The following is a 19,622-nucleotide window of genomic DNA, read 5'->3' as shown; positions in this document are numbered from 1 at the left end:
GCCCCCGGCGAGGAGCGGGAGGCCCCGGGTTGCCCGACGTGGGGAAGACGAGGCTCGCCCCCCTCCCCGGCCCCCGGGACCCGTTTGGCCCTCGGCCCCCTCGCCCCTTTCCCACCCTTCCTTGGGGGAGGCCGGCTGGTCTGGCCCTCAGGAAGCCCGGACAGCGAGTCTGCTACAACAAAAGGAACTTTATTTAAAAATAAATTTTGGGGACGGACACGGGTGCGTGAAAAAAAAGCTCTTTAGTGGGCTGCGGATGGGAATGAAAAAGAAAATTAATAAATAACATTAGTATAACCGACCTCTACGCGTCGACGACGGACTGGCAAAAAACGAGGACTCGAAAAAACCCAAAATGAATCTTAAAGCTCCGCTAGTCTCTGTAAGAATATTTACCTTCTGTTTCTCTTATTCTTTACAGGTGAGAGTGATTAAATACTGCTAATATAAATTTTCTTATATTAATGACACTTATACTTTTTAAAATAGTCCATGAAAATCTTGTCTTGTGTGTTTAACACTGATATCCTACAAATTGATCTTCCTCGTCCCAGGGAGGTAAAAGCTACTGGCTCCTCCCCTGGCCCCGGCCCACCCCAAGGATCGCCAAAGGATGAAGAGTGTGAATTAAAAAATAGAATCTGCTTTTCTCTCCTGCCCCCATCATTGGTTTCGGGTGGGGAACGAGTGAAACGAGGGGGAGACGCGACGGGGGCAAAACGCCACGGAGAAAAGGACCGTTGCCCTTCCTCGGTCGGACGGAGCCGCTTCCGGACGGGATGCCGGGCTTGGGATGAAGGGGGGGCGGATTCCCCTCCGCGGCCCCCTCCCCGGAGAGTGGAGGAGCCCCCAGAGGCACGAACTGTTTAATGCTGAGAGGCAGGGAGGGGCTGGGGTCCAAGACCCCAGAAGCCACCCCAGTTTCGGGGGTGGGAGAGGCCCGGACAACCGCCCCCCATCCCCGGTTAGGCCGCGGGACCCAGCCGGGGCCCGGGACGGATGCCGAGGCTGCCAGGGAGGGCGAGGCCCTTGGGACTCCACATTAAGGTACTGAAATGCAGCCAGGGATGCAGGCTTCCCTTAGAAAGGCACAAAACGTTTGGTTCTTTGTTTGTTTTTTTTCCTCCCCACGTGAGAAAATGAAAACAGAGCAGAAACACATCCATTTTGGGGCACGGTCCCTCGCAGGAGAAACGTGAGTCACCTGGGCTGGGGGTGGGCAGCAGGCCTCCCGGGCCTCGGCGGCCCCTCCGGCCTCCTCGTCCCTTCCTGGAACGGCTCGCAGCAAGTAGCCCGGCCTTTCCCCTGAAAACGCAAGGACCCGGGAATTCCAGCCAAAAGGGTTTAGGGTGGAGAATCCTTGGCCCATCTGCCAGTCCCGGCCTAGCCTGGCTCCTAAGTGGGATGAGGCCGTGGTAGGGGGGACGGGGGAGGGAGGGGTTTGCCCCCAGGGCAGGTGTCGTGGGCCTTCAATCCCGACGCGGAGGCGCCCCGTGGGATTCAGAACGGGGCCGGGCCAGCCCGTCCACGCCTTGGCCACCGTGGGTCCAAGCGGGGTGCTACCGAGGCCCGTATGGGGCAGGACGGTTGGAGGAAGGGGCCGGCGGGACGGCCTGGGCGGGGAGTGAAATCCGGGAAGTGGGTGCTCGGCTCTCTCCGGGGCCGGGAGGTCGTTCCCGCTCCGACTTGCGGCCGGTCGGCTGATGAAGGGCCGCCCGGCGCAGCTGCCAAATCAGTAGGAGACCCAGGACTGGCCTCCGGCCCTCGCCCTGCACGAACGCAGGGAGGGGCGGCCACATTTTTCCCGAGTCCCACATGGAGATGTGGGGAGGGGAGACCTCCCCGCAGCTGCCGGTCGGCAGCCGGCCCCCACCCCTCGGACGCTCCCTCCTGGCTCGAACCGCCCGGCTGGTACAAGCGGGCCTTTCCCCTCCCCGGGGCGGGCCTGGCTTCCAGAGGCAGGGGGCCGCCTCTCGGCCTCCCCCGCTGCCCACTCCGCTCGAGGCCCCGGCCCGAAGGCCCAGCGCCCGGTTGCCCACGTCTCGTGGACGGACAGAAGGAGCAGAAGTAGCTCAGGGGAGGAGAGGAGCATGGCCCGCCTGCCACTCCTTTCTGCAAATGGGCTTCGGGCTCGGGCCCTGCAGGAGCAGCCCAGATTGGCCAAAACAGATGTTGTGTGAATGAAGGGGAGGAAGACCGAGGCCTGAGGCGGGGCGGGGCAGGTGGGGTGTCTGGTCCTGTCCATTTTTTTACCCCGCCGGGCGAGGGAAGCGGCCCCGTGTCCCCAGAACCGCTGCTTCTCCCCTCCCACAAATCCGCAGGCCCGGTGACCCCGGGCAGGCCGGACTCCGGCCACCGAGGCAACCGGCAGCCCCAGCCCGCGGGGCCGGGGAGGGCGTGGAATGTATCCGAAGGCCTCTACCTCGTTACCGCCATCGTGCAATTAGGAGACTTAAAATATCTCCCCCATTCCGTGTCCCTATAGAAACAGTGCTTCGGAGTGACCAGTGTTAGCTGCTAATGTCGAACACGTCTGTAATGATACAGCGATAATTCTGGTTTCCCCCTCCCTCCCGCCCGCCCGCCCACCCACCCGACAAACAAGCCAACACAACCGCACACAAAACTCGTCATTTTGAACCCCCTGGTTAGTGAGACCGGTTCCGGCCTGCCCGGGGCGAACGAAGCACCAAGGAAGGGAAGGAGGACGCCGGGGAGAGGGAGGCTGTAAAAATCACAGAACTCAGCGCAAACAATCCAGGCGAAAGGGGAGAGCTGGGAGGGCGGGGGCGGGGGAGATGGGGCAATACCCCCAGGAGATGGAAGTCATCATGGGATCTCTTCCTCGGATGCCTGGGATCAACATACACAGCGGGCTAATCTTATGACCACGGACGGACGGACACCGATACGCACACGTACAACATACACACCACCTGGGGAAAGCAAAGCCTTCGGAAGTCACGGCACAAGTGCCTTCCCGTCGGCCTCTCACTCCTAAGGACCCAGTTGGCCCACGCTGTGTAATAAAATCCCGCCCCCATCCCTCTCCCCGCCCTCCCCACCGCCATCAGGATGGGGTGGGGACAGAGGGGGAGAACCCCACCCCAGCGGGACGCCCACTGCCAACCCCAGACGACACGCACTGGACTGGCTGCTCCTTTTTCGTCCCACAGCTTTGAAATCTTGAACCACAGACCTGCCATCCGAGAGACGGGACGAGGCCCCGGGAGGAAGTCTCCGAAGGCGCCCCGGCCTCCTCGGGGGCCCGCTGGGCCGGCGGGGGAGCCCGGCAGGTTGGTCCGCTGTCGCCGCAGGCGCGGAGGCGGCGGGCTATGTGGCCACGTGGGCCGGGGAGGAGATGGAGACGAACTCGCGGAGGATGTTTTTGGCCATCTCGATGTTGTTGTGGGCAATCACCAACGCCTTCTGGATGTCCTGGTAGGAGTAGCCCTGGCTCATGAGGCTCTCGATCTCTCCGGAGAGCTGGGGAGATGGGGCCGCGGCGGCGGCGGCACCACCCTGCTGGCAGCCCCCCGCTTTCCGCTCCGAGTTGATCCTCCGAGGAAAGGGCTTGGGGGGCCTCTCGGGAACCTGGGACCCGTCGATGAAACCTGGAAGGGTGGGGACAAAGTGGGGAGCGGGCACGGCGGGTTCAGACCAATTCCCGGTTTCGGAGCCAGCGGGCGGGGGCTCTCGCCCGGGGCCCAGATCCTGACGGGCAAGCGCCCCGACTGCGGCCCGGACTTTCCCTACGGCCTGCCGAGCCCCCTCCGGAGATGCTTGGGAGACACCGGGCCCGCGGCTAGGAAGACCGCAGCCTTCCCAGGTGCCCGCACCAGGAGAGCCCCCGCCTCCCTCTCCGACAGCTGCTGCCCACAGGAGCCACCTCGGGTTTCCCGAGCGACGGCGGCTCCGGGCGCCTCCCCGCAGGGCTCAACAGGTGCGAGGGGGCTGGGGCCGGCCGGGCGGGCGGTCACCGCCCCGAGCGCTCTCGGCAGCCAGAGCCCCTCCCGGGCCCCGGGAACTCAGCCAGGAGCCAGAAACGTGTGGTCTGCACCATCCACTTTAATCACCAGTGAGGCATTATGTTCTCTTGGAACAGCTACGGATCTCATTAGCAGCCCAGTGCGGTAGGAGCTGCCACTCTGGGGGCTTCGGGCCCTCGGCTGACGAGAGCCAGCAGCTGTGGGGTTCGGTCCGGCCAACCTCGTCCGGGAGCTACGGGGTCTGCGTTTCCCCTCTTGGCCCCCCCCGCCCCGGCCCCGTGCCAGCGCTCCACGCACACAACATATGCCCGGCGAGGCCCTGATGCTCCCGCCCTGCCAGGGCCCGGCCTCCGCGAGCCCCACTCACCAGGGGTCGGTTCCCCATCCAGAGACATCCGGCCGAAGGAGGAACTGGCGTTGGAGATGTCCGACAGCGTCCGGCGGGCCAGGATCACCGGCACGGGCGGCTTGGGGAAGTCGTAGCTGTCGTCCTCGTTTTCGGACTCCTCGGGGCCGTTGCTGGCCCGAGCCGCCGGCAGGTCGGCCTCCGCTGTAGAGGCAGAATGGTGAGCTTCCTCTTGTACGGAGGAACGGACCGAGCCCCCGGAGATGGCCTGAATCTCCTTCCCTCGTCCGCCGCGGGCCGAACGGCTTACTGACCCTGAGGTCAGTCTGAGGGGCGTGCCGTTCCAAAATTCACCCTCCCCTTCTCCCGGAGGATCGGCCAAAGGCAGGCAGGGGCCCGAGGCGGGTGGCTTTTTCGCCCTTTAACCCGGCGAGCCGGTTAATGGAGGAGTGGGCTGCTCGCCACCCACACGTGAAAGAATTTCACTCGGGCTGCAAAGCGGTGGGAACGGAGGGGGTGCCGCCAGCCTGGCAGGCCTGGGCAGGGCAGCGCCCAGATGCCTGCGGGCCTTCCCCGGGCGCAAGGACAAGCAGGGAGTCGGCTGGGAAAGGGAAAGGGCTTTTCACGGTCGGTTTCAGGTCTATTGCCTGGGCAACCGGAGGAGGAAATCACGTGACTCTGCTCCCTTCAAGGCCCGGCTGAGAGCTCACCTCCTCCAGGAGGCCTTCCCAGACTGAGCCCCTTCCTTCCTCTCCCCCTCGTCCCCCTCTTCATCCCCCCATCTTATCTCCCTCCCTTCCCCACAGCACCTGTATATATGTTTGTACATATTTTTTTACTCTATTTATTTATTTATTTAATTTATTTGTGCAAATCTATTCTACTTTATTTTGTTAGTATGTTTGGTTTTGTTCTCTGTCTCCCCCTTTTAGACTGTGAGCCCACTGTTGGGTAGGGACTGTCTCTATATGTTGCCAATTTGTACTTCCCAAGCGCTTAGTACAGGGCTCTGCACATAGTAAGCGCTCAATAAATACGATTGATGATGATGAGGATGATGCTCGGCGAGACTTTCTACTTGGATCAAGCCAGTGTGCCCCCCTGCCAGCAGGTCAAACCCCCTGCCTTCTACCCGGTCTGGTCATTTTCTAGGCCGTGCCGGCGAGCCTCACCTGCCGCAGCATTGATCTGCACACCTGAGGCCACGGCGGCCTGGGCCTGGATGTTGTACATGGCTTCATAAGTACAGCTGTCCAGAGGCTGGTCGCTGTCAAATGTCCTGGGTGGTGGGAGGAGGGGAAGAGGAAATCAAACACACAAACACACACACACACAGAGCCCTTCAGAAACAGGATTTGTCATCTTCGAGGAAACCAACTGGAGGAGTTTCTCCACCCCGCGTGGAACCCCGTTGAAAGAGCCCATTCCCTAGCTCTCTCAGGGGATGACATCCTCCTCCCTTCGCCTGAACCGCTCACTGTCCAGCCAGATCACACAAGCGCAATTGTGACTGGAACTGCCTGGAGGGCAAAATAAAGCCGGGCAGGGCCAGGGAGGGGTCGGCGTGTGGCCGGGGAGCGGGGTCGGGGGCTGTCGATCACCCTCGGTGCCAGTACGGGGATGAGGGCCGATCGGCGAGCTCCGAAGCGGGGATGATGCCCGGGATCGCAGTTCTCATCTGCCCCCGGGTCGAAACAGAGAAAAACAAGGGGGCCCGTGGGGCCGGCATCGCCCACGCCCTGGATGGCGAAAGTCCGGGGGGTACTTGGTGCTCACCGCAGACTGTGGGTCACCTCCAAAGGCCGCTTCAGCTCCACCAGGGGCCGCGAGGACGGGGACATGTACTCCGTGTCCTCACCGCTGTCGCACGATTCCCCAGCTGCCAGCTTTGGCACAGGCAGAGGTCTTGGGGAGGAGGAGGAGGAGGAAGAGAGAGAAGGTCGGAAAACAGCACAGGAAAATAAATTCAATCAAGAAGAGCTGACACACAGTCCAGGGGCAGGAAACCTCTCAAGGCTTGGAATAAATCAGCTGCAAATGGGTTCTGGCAGACGGTCCAAGCAGCACACGTCAGGCCAGGGCTTGACTAAGCCGGAATTTGCAGGCAGAGACATTGGCCTGCTGGGATCTGAGACGCTGAGAAACCCAGCTCTGGGATGGGGTGGGCGTCGGGGATACTTCCTGGTGGCTCCAGCCCACCATCACCCAGGACCCAGGTTTACCAGGTTGGAGCACAGAAGAATTGTTCATCTTCCCACCCAAAACCTGTCCTCTCCGTCTTTCCCATCGCTGTAGACAACACCATTACCCTCCGTTTCACCAGTCTGTAACCCTGGCATTACCCTCGACTCACCTCCTGCCCCTTTTAACCCACATATTCAATGTCACCAAATCCTGTCGGTTCTACCTCCACAACATCACTTAAATCCGCCCTTTCCTCTCCATCCACTGTGTGACCATGCCGACTGCCCAGATCATTTTTCGAAAATCAACTGAAAAAAGTTCAACCCAGCTCTCTCCTCTCAAGAGCCTCCAGTAGTTGTCTATAAGGTCCGCGTCGGACGGAAACTCACCCTCGACTTTCAAGAACTCAATCAGCTTGCTCCCTCCTACCTTCCCCACTGATCTCCTTCTCCAGTTAAAGTGTGTGTAGCCCACACACTTCGGCACCTCCAGCACCAGTTTGCTCACCGGGCCTTGATCAGTCTATCTCGTTCCCAACTCCTTCCTCACATCCTCCCTCAGACGCTGAACCCTATCTACGACGGACCACCTCTCTCCCCACCTTCAAAATCCTCCCCAAATCACATCTCCAACACACCTTCCCCAAGCCCCCCATTTTCCTAACACCCTCCTACTTCTACATCGCCTACGTGCTTGGACCTGTACCCATGAAGCACTTGTTATTCACATTTCCCCGCTTTGAACTGTAAGCTCCTTGTGGACACGGAGCGTGTCTACCAACTCTGTGGTACCGTATTCTCCCCAGCGTTCAGTACAGTGCTCCGCACACAGTAAGCGCTCAATAAATACCACTGATTGACTCTGTGCGACTTTTGGGGCTCTCGGTTGCAGGGAACTTCCCGACAACCCTACGCTTCTCCCGCTATGGTCACTACGGTTACACGGGGAACTTCAGCGTAACTACTTAAAGTTCACTTATAAATTTGCCAGAATTAAACAACTCGGGAGGTAATTAGGGAAAGCCCCGCCAGCTGGAAAAAGTGCTTTCCAATTAAGAGTGCTTTTTGGGGGGCTTGGCTTTTCCACTGGCCTCCTTGAATTTTACCGGATATGACAGAAATTGGGTAGTCACTAACCCCAACCCCTTTTATCCCTTAAGTCTTTGATCTTGTCAACCACGGGTACTTTAAGGAATCAAGTCCCCAGGGTGGGCCAGGGGAACCCGCACGAAACGCTGAGCTTAAACATCTTACCTGGCGGCAAGAGAATAAATGGCATTGGCCGAAGAGGAGGGTTTGATTTTTGGGTGCTCACACTCCGGACCCAATGGCGCACTGCTATTCAGACTCTGGAATGAGAAATTCAGGTTGGAAAAACAACTTCCCAAGTCAACTCTGCCCCGCTTTAAGGCAGAAAGCACATCTTCTCCAAGAGGACTTCCCAGACTAAGCGTTCCCGCCCTTTCCTCTTCTCCTACTCCCTTCTGTGTCACCTTGACTTGCTCCTTTTGTTCTCCTCCCCTCCCAGCCCCACTGCACTTTTATCTGTAATTTATTTATCTGTATTGATGTCTGTCTTCCCGCCTCTGGCCTGCAAGCTCGCTGTGGGCAGGGAACGTTGCACTGTGCTTTTCCAAGTACTTGGTACAGTGCTCTGTGCTCAATAAAGACGACAATGGATGAATTGGTGAATGGACCAACTTGAACTTGCCTTCCCAGGCTTTGTGTCCATCCCCTGCCCCCCTCAATCAACTAAATCTGGGCCTCCCTCCCACAGCCTTGCCCTCCTGATGATTTACAGTCTGACAACTGAACTCCCTTTCAGGATCAAAAGGTTTGAATGCCAGGGTTGGGTCACACCAAAGGTCAGGGGGTGGGGAGACTGAACTATAAGCCGGAGTGGGCCCGGGGGGCACGGGAACTGCCCGGCTGTTTGGCAAAGGTGTTGCCAACTTGGCTTCCCAAGCGCTTAGTCCAGTGCTCTGCACACAGTAAGCGCTCAATAAATACGACTGAATGAACGAATGAAAGGCGTGTTGGCAGCGCTTCCCACGGTAGGCATCCCTGCAGTCATGGGGCCCAGAGACAGGGATCTAGCATTATGAGCAGGGAATGGGTCTATCGACTCTGTTATACTGTACTCTCCCAAGCGCTTAGTACAGTCAATAAATATGACTGACTGAGCTGGCAAAAAATCGCTATCGGCGTGCTAGGGACACGCCACCCCGCCTCACCCGTAAGGAGCTGGGGCTCACCAGCGGGGTGTCCAGGCTGAAGGTACTTCCGTGCCTGAGCCCATCCGCCCTGGGATCCATCTGGGACGGCAGCGAAAAGGGAAGCGAGTGCCGGTTGGTCAGTTCCCGGCCGGACCAGGGGTCGCCGGGACTCAGCGCGGCCGGCACTTTGGGGATGGGCCGGGACAGCCAGGGCTCCCCGGGACGGCCGGAGGGGACGGGGGGCAGTTTGTCCCTGGCTGGGCAGTCGCCAGGCGTGCAGGGCAACGGGCGGCGCTGGGGCCGGCCCTCTGCCCCGATGGAATGTGGTCTGTCCGGAGGGGGTGGCGGAGGGAGGTCTCGGAGCGTGGGGGGGGGCCGGCAGAGGCTTATCCTTGTGCAGGGAGCCAGGAGCAGCCTGTGGAGGAGACACCGACCGGCCGGTGAGAACCGGATCCACCCGGGCCAGCCCCTCGCCCCAGGGCCCGGGGAGATGGACGACGACGGACGAGAAAGGGCGGCTCTCACCTTGGACGCTATTCCAGGACTGGGAGCCCCCGGGGGGACGGCCGTTCGCTGCTGCAGAAGATCAAGTCGAGGGGGCACCGGGGGAAGGGAGGCTTGGGGGGCCATGGAAAACGGAGAAGGAGGGCGCTCAACCTGAAAAGAGCAGTTTGCTAGGTGAATCTGTGCTCTAGGAAAAGACCCGCTGGGCCTCCCTCCCAAAGCCTTGCCCTCCTGATGATCTACAGGCTGACAACTGAACTCGCTTTCAGGATCAAAAGGTTTGAATGTCAGGGTTGGGTCACACCAAAGGTCAGGGGGCGGGAAGACTGAACTATAAGCCGGAGTGGGTCGGGGGCGGGGAGGGGCACGGGAACTGCCCGGCTGTTGGCAAAGGTGTTGCCAACTTGGCTTCCCAAGCGCTTAGTACAGAGCTCTGCACACAGTAAGCGCTCAATAAATACGACAATGAATGAATGAAAGGTGTGTTGGCAGGCGGTAGGCATCCCACGGTAGGCATCCCTGCAGTCATGGGGCCCCGAGACAGGGACCTAGCATTATGAGCAGGGAATGGGTCTATCGACTCTGCTATATTGTACTCTCCCAAGCGCACCCTCAGACGGCAGACGGCATCCAGGCTGGACCAGGACCCCAACCTCCAAAACCGTTCTTGGAAAACCTCGTTTCTCAAGGACCAGGGTGAGTTTCTCCAAGGCGACCACTGACAGAGAAGCTGAAAGACCACCACTCTCCCCCTCTCTGAAGGCCGACTGAAATCATATCTCCTCCAAGAAGCCTTCCCTGACTAACCTATAGACTCCTCCATCCCTTTCGCCCTGCCTTCTGTCGTCTGTGCGCTTGGGACTCTTTCCTTTAAGCACTTTGCTATTCACCCCACCCCCAGCCACACAACACTTTATGAACCCCTATATTCTGCCGTTTCCCTGACCTGTGATGATTTTCACGTCTGCCTCCCCCGCTAGACTGCGAGCTCCCCGAGGGCACGGATCTTGTCTACCGACTCTCTTGTATTCTACTCACTGTAACTCAATCTCATCTATCTCACCACCGACCACTTTATTCTCCTTCTGGCCTGGACTGCCCTCCCTCTCACTTCATAACCAACAAACGATCACTCTTCCCACCTTCAAAATCTCATTAAAAGCTCCTCTCCTCCAAGAGGCCTTCCCTGACTAAGCCTTCTTTTCCTCTTCTCCCACTCCCTTCCAGGTCGCCCTTGCTTGGATTTGTACCCTTTATTCACCCCTCCCTCCACCCCACAGCACTTACGTACATACTGCTAATTTATTTATTTATATTACCATCTGTCTCCCCGCTAAACTGTACGCTCACTGTGGGCAGGGAACATGTCTAATAATAATAATAATAATGATGGTATTTGTTAAGCACCTAATATGTGCAAAGCACTGTTCTAAGCGCTGGGGAGGTTACAAGGTGATCAGGTTGTCCTGGGGGGGCTCACAGTTTTAATCACCAGTTTTAAGCCCGGGCTTGGGATTCAGAGGTCATGGGTTCAAATCCCAGCTCCACCACTTATCAGCTGTGTGACTTTGGGCAAGTCACTTAACTTCTCTGTGCCTCAGTTACCTCATCTGTAAAATGGGGATTAAGACTGTGAGCCCCCAGTGGGACAACCTGATCACCTTGTAACCTCCCCAAAGCTTAGAACAGTGCTTTGCACATAGTAAGCGCTTAATAAATGCCATTATTATTATTATTCTTTTATTCATTCATTCATTCAATTGTATTTATTGAGCGCTTACCGTGTGCACAGCACTGTACTAAGCGCTTGGGAAGTACAAGTTGGCAACATATAGAGACGGTCCCTACCCAAGAGCGGGCTCACAGTCTAGAAGGGGGAGACAGACAACAAAACAAAACTTATAACAAAATACGATAAGTAGAATAAATATGTACAAGTAAAATAAATAGAGTAATAAATATGTACAAACATATATACAGGTGCTGTGGGGAGGGGAAGGAGGTAAGGCAGGGGGGATGGGGAGAGGAAGGAGGGGGCTCAGTCTGGGCAGATGAGGTAACTGAGGCCCAGAGAAGTTAAGTGACTTGCCCAAAGTCACACAGCTGACAGGTGGCGGAGCTGGGATTTGAACCCATGACCTCTGACTCCAAAGCCCGGGCTCTTTCCACTGAGCCACGCTGCTTCTCTGCACACTCTGAATACTATTATACCGGACTCTCCTAAGTGGTTAGAACGGTGCTCTTTCTGCACACGGTAAGCACTCAATAAATACGACTGATTGATTTCCTCTCTCAAACTCTCAGTACAGTGTTCAGCACATAGTAAACGCTCAATAAATAGCACTGATCGACCGGAGCCCAGTGGTATTTTGTAGCCCTTGGAATATTTTCACTTTGCCACGAGAGGGCGCTCTCAGCCTCAAAACCCGGCAAAGGGGAGAGTTCTCAGGAGATTACATTATTTATTATTATTATTATTAATAATAATAATAATGGCATTTATCAAGCGCTTACTATGTGCAAAGCACTGTTTCTACGCGCTGGGGAGGTTACCGGGTAATCAGGTTGTTCCACGTGGGGCTCACCGTCTGAATCCCCATTTTACAGATGAGGTCACTGAAGCCCAGAGAAGTGACTTGCCCAAAGTCACACAGCTGATAAGTGGCGGAATCAGGATTTGAACCCATGACCTCTGACTCCCAAGCCCGGGCTCTTTCCACTGAGCCACGCTGCTTCTCTTATTGTGTTAGCCAAAGGGTCTTAAACCAACCACCCTAATTGCTGCTGTCCTGGAAAGCTGTTTCCACCAGAACAATGGTTCAACTCTTCATCCTGATAAACCGCCTCATCTTTAACCTCATTTTTTTCTACTTAAATGGAAAATGCACGGAGTATATACACCCACACCACACACAAACACACACACCCAGCGTGGCTCTAAGCAGCAAATTGTGGCTGGGAAAAAAAAATCAACTCAGAGGACAAAGACTGGACCCTGAAAAGTGACAATTTAGATCTCTACGGGCTTTCCTCTAGAGCTCAAAATGGACGGGAGGAGGATTTTGTTTTTACAGGAGGGACTCTGCAGATAGCCAAACGAGCCGCTATCTTAGGAGGCAGGGGGCCGGGACGGTCTAATAAATAAGCGCCTCTAGAATTGGTTTTTAATCACGTATTTATAAAGGAGGAACAAAGTGAGGTTTCTCCTTCTCCGGGCCCACAGCAAGCAACGGAGCGGCAGAGGCGGGAGCAGTGGGAACAACGGAAGCAGCAGCGGGAGCTGGTGCAGTGATTCATGCGGAATTCTTCTCCTGCATCCACTCCCCGGTGGGAAGCAGCCCCCGGCGGAAGACAGTCACCGAATATTGCCCACATTCATCAAGGGTCCAGATTAGTTCATGACAGGACAGTCCACTTCCTCAGCCAAACAGCCCGCCTGGTACTTATTCCGGTCATCAGCGCCAGGCAGGGAGAAAGGCGGCGGGGGAGGGAGCGGAGATGAAACCCATCTCGAGCTCCTTGCTCTTTCTCATTGATCGGGGAAAACGGCTGCATTTCCGCTGCAGCGCAGCATTATCGGGGCGGGAGGAGAAGTGTGATCTATCAGACGTCGGAACCGGCCGGACGCGGGCTGGGCTGGCAGGCCGAGGTGCCGCTCTGCGGCCCACGGTCCTCAGGGAAACTCGCCGGGGGGCTCTCCCCTCTGGCCTTGCCCGTGGTCCCTGGATCAGAGCCCCCGCTTCCCTGCCCATCTTGCCCACCAACTGGCCCCCTGCTGCTCCTGGCACAGCGGGAATGCCGTGAAAGGGGCGGCTCAGAGTTAAGTCGGGAATTCTGGGCGCCTCAAACTCCGACGTGGCTCAGCTGCGGGTTTTACCTTGGCGCCAGCCAGCTCCTTCATCATGAAGAGGGAATCGTCGGCTCGGTCGTCGTCGTCGTCGTCGTAATTGGGGGAGGGGGCTCCCTCCGCCCCCTGCCTCAGTAGGCCTCCGCCGCCGCCTCTGGGATCGAATGGATCCACCACAATGGGCTCCGTGCCCTTGATTTCACAGCGGCAGAAAGGGCAGCCCTGGCCTTCTGACTCCTGCGTAGGAGAAAAGGAGGTTGATTTGGGCTCGGTCTCTCCCTCTCGACCCACCCGGCCCCCAACACGTTCCCCTACCGCCTCTTCAGTGGCCCGTTCGCCCCCCCGCCCGCCGGTGGTCATCCTGGTTCGGGGGAGGGTGGGGTCTGGACGTCCTCCCTTACCTGCCAGGCCGTGAGGCAGGACGTGCACATGAGGTGACCGCAGGGTTCAATCTTGACATCCTTGTCGTTTTCGGCACAGATCTTACACAGCTGGAAGGTGGAACCCATCTCACAGTACAGCTCGTATTGTTCCTGGCGGGGGGGAAAAGGAGACGAAAAGATCTCGTGGCGCGCCGCGACCTCGAGGGCCAAAGTCCAGCTCAACGCAGGACCCGGGGACCATTTCCGAAGCATCGTTCAGGGTGGGACGAAGCATCTCCCTTTACGCGGCCCCACTGGACTTTTTCAAGTCACCTGGCTGGGGGGAAAAGCGACGAAGGATGGGAAGACGAACCCACTGAGACCTCCCCGGACGTTGTCGAATCCACCCCCTTCCCCGACCGGCCGGAGCCGTCGGCCTCCCCGGCCAGTAGCCTCGCCGGCTGAGCCGACACGGCATGGAGACCCCCGCTGCCTCGGGGTCCTCCGCTCACCTGGGTGACTTTGATGTGGTCCTGAGGCGTAGGCTCACACAAGCCCGTCAGGTCAGGATTCTGATTCCGCCCATCGGGAAACAAATAGCTTCAAAACAAAGCAAGACCCCGATGCTCATTCTCCACCTTTGGGAACCCCGGCTTCTCACTGCCCGTTGTCTTGTTTCCCGCCAAAACCCGGAGGCCGGTTTAGAGGTTTCATTCGATCTTTCAATCGTATTTACTGAACGCTTACTGTGTGCAGACACTGTGCTAGGCGCTTGGGAGAGTACAATTTAAAAACAACCAGACCCGTTCCCTGCCCACAGCGAGCGGTTTTGGCTTGGGGACTTTGGAGCGGATACGAAACTGTGGGGGAAAGCGAGGACTGGAAATCGGCTCCTGGCGGTCCTTCTAGACTGTGAGCCCGCTGTTGGGTAGGGACTGTCTCTATATGTTGCCAGCTTGTACTTCCCAAGCGCTCAGTACAGTGCTCTGCACACAGTAAGCGCTCAATAAATACGATTGATTGATTGATTCTCTCTGAAATGGCACACTCCACTCAAAGTAGGAAAATGTTGCTGGGTGGGTGAGGGGGTGGCGGTGCAGGAATGAACCCCATGGGAAATGCCTGGTGCCACAGAAAGGGTAAAATAAGTCAGGGTGGTCCAGGGAAGAGAGAAACACCACCCTCCCGGGTTCAGCGCAGGAGGAGGGGCTTCTGTTTTGGGCTCCGTGAAGAGCATTACGCAGTGGCTTCTAATTCAAACTGGCAGCTCCTTTTGGGACCAAAGGGTGCAGCTATCCTGACCTCGCTAGTGGGGCGAATAATCCAGAAACCCAAATGGAGGGCAGGGCGACCCCGCAGACACTGGGGGCACCTCCTGAGAACCTGGAAGCCTCCCATGGGCCTGGGGCTTGGGGGGGGGGGGTTCTGTGCACAGGTTAGTAATAATAATAATAATAATAATGATGATGATATTTGTTAAGCGCTTACTCATCAATCAATCAATCAATCAATCAATCAATCGTATTTATTGAGCGCTTACTATGTGCAGAGCACTGTACTAAGCGCTTGGGAAGTACAAATTGGCAACACATAGAGACAGTCCCTACTTAGCACAGTGTCTGCACACAGTCAGCGTTCAATAAATCATCATCAATCGTATTTATTGAGCACTTACTATGTGCAGAGCACTGTACTAAGTGCTTGGGAAGTACAAATTGGCAACATATAGAGACAGTCCCTACCTAACAGTGGGCTCACAGTCTAAAAGGGGGAGACAGAGAACAAAACCAAACATACTAACAAAATAAAATAGAACAGCTATGTACAAGTAAAATAAATAGAGTAATAAATATATACAAACATATATACATATATACAGGTGCTGTGGGGAAGGGAAGGAGGTAAGATGGGGGGATGGAGAGGGGGACGAGGGGGAGAGGAAGGAAGGGGCTCAGTCTGGGAAGGCCTCCTGGAGGCCTTACTATGTGCCAAGCACTGTTCTAAGCGCTGGGGGGATACAAGGTGATCAGGTTGTCCCACGTGGGGCTCACAGTCTTAATCCCCATTTTACAGATGAGGGAACTGAGGCCCCGAGAAGTGAAGTGACTTGCCCGAAGTCACACAGCTGACAATTGGCAGAGCCGGGATTTGAACCCATGACCTCTGACTCCAAAGCCCGGGCTCTTTCCACTGAGCCACGCTGCTTCTCGAGTAAGGAAGATGAGCTGGCCCCACCAGGTTGGAAGGGGAGCTGTCTGACGATACCCAATCACTGCGAGAGAAAGAGTGTCAACGGCCAACTAGGCCCCTCAGAGAATTTATCTGAGACACAGTACCACTACCACAGAGCTATACAGATGGGTTTTGTACAAGCATATGAAAGACCGTTTTACTACTAAGCTGTTAATGTTAGGAAGAGAAGCGGTGCGGCCTAGTGGTTAGAGCATGGGCCTCGGAGTTAGAAGGACCGGGTTTCTAATCCCGGCTCTGCCAACTTAATAATAATAACGAGAAACAGTAATAATAATAGTATTTGTTAAGCACTATGTACCGAGCACTGATCTAAACACTGGGGTAGATACAGGGGAATCGCGTTGGACCCAAGTCCTTGTCCCACACGGGGCTCACAATCTTAATCCCCATTTAACAGACGAGGTAACTGAGGTACAAAGACGTGAAGTGACTTGCCCCAGGTCACACAGCAGACATGTGGCAGAGCTGGGATCAGAACCCACATCCTCTGACATCCAGGCCCCATGTGGATCCCGGACTGGGTCCTCTCTAATAATAATAATAACAATAATGGCATTTATTAAGCGCTTACTATGTGCAAAGCACTGTTCTAAGCACTGGAGAGGTTACAAGGTGATCAGGCTGTCCCACGGGGGGCTCACAGTCTTAATCCCCATTTTACAGATGAGGTCACTGAGGCCTAGAGAAGTGAAGTGACTTGCCCAAAGTCACACAGCTGACAAGCGGCGGAGCTGGGATTTGAACCCATGACCTCTGACTCCAATGCCCGGGCTCTTTCCAATGAGCCACGCTGCTTCTCCGATGTATCTACTGCAGGGTTTAGTTCAGTGCCTGGCACAAAGTGAGCTCTTAACAAATTCCATTTAAAATAAATAAAATGGCTAATGACCCACGCTGTGGCCAAAGGGATCACAACTGTTATGATACTGGTGCCAATGTGGGAAGGAGTTGGGGAAAACTGGGCAAACGGATTCTTTTTCTGTTGCTTTTTTTGGAATCCTGTATTTTCAAGAGGAGGCAAGGACGATCACTTGCCCACCGAACCTGCAAGAGCTGAGGACCCGCTGAACCCTAGCACGGCGAAGTCTTCAAGAAGGAACAAAAGCAAAACGAAACAAAAAATTCCCAAGAGGAATCGAAGAAAGGGAAGGGAAAGGGAACCAATCCACCTGATTCAGGGGCTGCCTGGGGCTGAAACCCTCATAAGAACGTGGAGCGAAGAGTTGAACGGCAGGGACCCGCTACAGCCTGGAAGATCCAGGCCTTGATCAGATGGTAAGCGGAGGTTACTCACAAGCCTTCCCTGAAGCCATCGATCAGTGCTTGGAAGAGAGGTTTATTGTGGGGGATCGTCTGGAGAATGTTCCCGTCAGCGGTGACGTAGCCGATGGCCCACTGACCCAGTCGAGTGCAGCTCAGCCGGAAAATGTAACTGAGGAGAGAAAGAGACAGAGCTTCAGTGTCCGGTGGGATGAGGGTGAGGAGGTACCACCTTGGAGAAGCATTCTTTCATTCAATCGTATTTACTGAGCGCTTACTGTGGGGACAGCACCGTACTAAGCACTTGGGAGAGCACAATACCACAATAAACAGACATATTCCCTGTCCACAATGAGCTTAGTCTCGGGGCGCCGGGGAGAGACGGACATCAGTACAATTAAATAAATTAAAGATATGTACAGTGCTGTGGGGCTGGCGGGGGAAGCGCATGTTCTGACTCCCAGACTGAAGGCAGAGGGCAGATGAGCCCAATATTCCCAACTGTTTGGAAAATCCCAACCCGTCCTGCCTCTTTACCGAAGCCCGCAGGCTGGTTGCCCAAACAGCTCCGGGACAGACCAGCAGAACCTTGTTGGTGGGGAGCAGGGCTCGCCAGAGGCCAAGAGGGAACGAAAACTGACTGCGCCAACCTTTAATCCGGGGCCGCGGGTGGAGGAGAGGGGGGAAGGTGGGAGGGACGGGAGCGGGGACGGACCTGCCAGGCTTGTGAATGAATTTCTGGAGCCGAGCTTTCACCTCGTCGTACGTCAGGAAAGCCATGTAACCGGGGTGAGTCACGGCGAGACTGTTCCAGTTCCTGAGCAGAGAGGACCACGGCTAAAGAAACGAAAAGAGTGATGACAGACCGTGCAGCCTAAAGTCTACAGCCTGGCCCTCTTAGGGGAATAAAGCCGGTTTAGGGCAGGGGTGCTAATAATAATAATAATCTACGATATTTGCCAGGCACTGTACTAAGCGCTGGGATGGATACAAGCAAATCGGGTTGGACACGGTCCCTGTCCCATGTGGGGCTCACCGCCCTAATCCCCATTTTATAGATGAGGCGACTGAGGCACAGAGAAGTGAGGTGACTTGCCCAGGGTCACACAGCAGACAAGTGGCGGAGCCACAAAGGGAAAACCGATACCTGGGAGATGGGGGCGGAGGATGGGAAGCCAGGAAAGGCGAAAAGGAAGTGCTACGTTATGCATGAGAATCTAGATCAAACAGCGGGCACGTTGAAGTCAGCTGTAAAATCTGCCCGAGGAGAGGGGGTAGGTTTAAGCACCGGTGGGATCTGGATAGGAAACCCGGGAAACTGTACAAGGAACTTCAGCCGAACCAAAGCACCAGGTGGGAAGAACAGGCCAATAAGGAGCCAATTCAGCTTGGGGTGAGGATGCCCTCGTATGCCATTCCACTGCCAGATGCAGAATTTGATTAAAGGCAGAACAGCCGTTTGGTTGACAGCATCAGCTGCTCCTGACCTACCTGAAAGAGTCGGGTGAAGATGTCAAACTCGAAGACTGAAATGTAGTCGTTGCACGTCAGGTCGATGGTGGATTTCAGGGCCATGGCCTCCAACCCGGAGCTGATGGGATGCACCTCGTGCAAAGCCTGGCGGAAACTCTTCCAAGGAACTACGGTCCTGGAACGGAGAGAGAGAGAGAGACGGGACCCCACATGACAACTCCAGCCGGCTCGGCAGGAAGGCATCAGGGGTGGGACCAAACGGAGATGCCGGCTGCTTAAAAGCGATCTGAATCGTCCTCGGGGTGCTACTGTGTTTGTATCCCGGATGGAATGGGTGAGGGAAGGGAGAGGGAGAAAAAGACTGGTCAGCTTTCCAAGCGCTACTTGCCAGCAAAAGGCACATTCCACCGTTCTCTTAGGGCTGTCAAACTACCCCAGCCCTGCTGAAACCACTGCTTTGATGACTTGTTTTTTTTAAAAGGTATCTGTGAAGCGCTTACTATGTAACAAGCATTGTTCTAAGCGCTGAGGTGGATACAAGTTAATCAAGGCCCTACTGAGAGCTCACCTCCTCCAGGAGGCCTTCCCAGACTGAGCCCCTTCCTTCCTCTCCCCCTCATCCCCCTCTCCATCCCCCCATCTTATCTCCTTCCCTTCCCCACAGCACCTGTATATATGTATATATGTTTGTATATATTTATTACTCTATTTATTTTACTTGTACATATCTATTCTATTTATTTTATTTTGTTAGTATGTTTGGTTTTGCTCTCTGTCTCCCCCTTTTAGACTGTGAGCCCGCTGTTGGATAGGGACTGTCTCTATATGTTGCCAACTTGTACTTCCCAAGCGCTTAGTACAGTGCTCTGCACACAGTAAGTGCTCAATAAATATGATTGACTGATTGATGACTGGGCTAAGGCTCGCCCCAGACAAAATTAACCGGGTCTACTTTGTACCAAATGGTTCGCTGGACAAGGATTTGCCAGAGCGAGGGTTTAGGCGTGATATTTTCTGCTTGAATTTCCTTTTTTTTAACGCTTGCGCATCGTGTCCTAACTCTGCCCAAGAGCTATGAACCAGTGCGGCTGTGCACGTTGATTTCAGAACTACCTACAGCCATTCGCCGCAAACGACTGATTCTTCCCCGGCCTACCTAGAGAAGCAGCGTGGCTCAGTGGAAAAGAGC

At 55.7% G+C, this 19,622-nt stretch overlaps 2 protein-coding genes across 2 annotated transcripts in view; both read right to left on the bottom strand.

The window, feature by feature from the left end:
• Positions 1–168: 168 nt before the first annotated feature.
• On the bottom strand, positions 169–2,447 carry LOC119934453. Its single transcript, XM_038753950.1, has 2 exons — positions 1,972–2,447; positions 169–1,936 (listed from the first exon to the last, which is right to left on the bottom strand). Exons 1-2 carry the CDS (start codon positions 2,243–2,245, stop codon positions 1,560–1,562), a joined length of 651 nt encoding a protein of 216 aa, XP_038609878.1. The 5' UTR covers positions 2,246–2,447; the 3' UTR covers positions 169–1,559.
• A 152-nt stretch (positions 2,448–2,599) lies between these two features.
• The window catches only part of CBL (Cbl proto-oncogene), an 88,780-nt gene continuing 71,757 nt past the window's right edge, over positions 2,600–19,622 (bottom strand). Inside the window, 14 exon segments of the mRNA XM_038754494.1 lie at positions 2,600–3,614; positions 4,357–4,539; positions 5,508–5,614; positions 6,112–6,240; positions 7,773–7,867; positions 8,774–9,106; positions 9,108–9,149; positions 9,260–9,391; positions 13,116–13,322; positions 13,487–13,618; positions 13,960–14,047; positions 16,995–17,132; positions 17,676–17,797; positions 18,452–18,608. Coding sequence (XP_038610422.1) covers positions 3,334–3,614; positions 4,357–4,539; positions 5,508–5,614; positions 6,112–6,240; positions 7,773–7,867; positions 8,774–9,106; positions 9,108–9,149; positions 9,260–9,391; positions 13,116–13,322; positions 13,487–13,618; positions 13,960–14,047; positions 16,995–17,132; positions 17,676–17,797; positions 18,452–18,608 — 2,146 coding nt within the window. The 3' untranslated portion in view covers positions 2,600–3,333.

This window comes from Tachyglossus aculeatus, chromosome 11 (assembly GCF_015852505.1).
Source record: "Tachyglossus aculeatus isolate mTacAcu1 chromosome 11, mTacAcu1.pri, whole genome shotgun sequence".
Lineage (NCBI taxonomy): Eukaryota > Metazoa > Chordata > Mammalia > Monotremata > Tachyglossidae > Tachyglossus > Tachyglossus aculeatus.
Note: the sequence above shows the minus strand (reverse complement) of the source record. Positions and strands in the feature narration are given on the sequence as shown.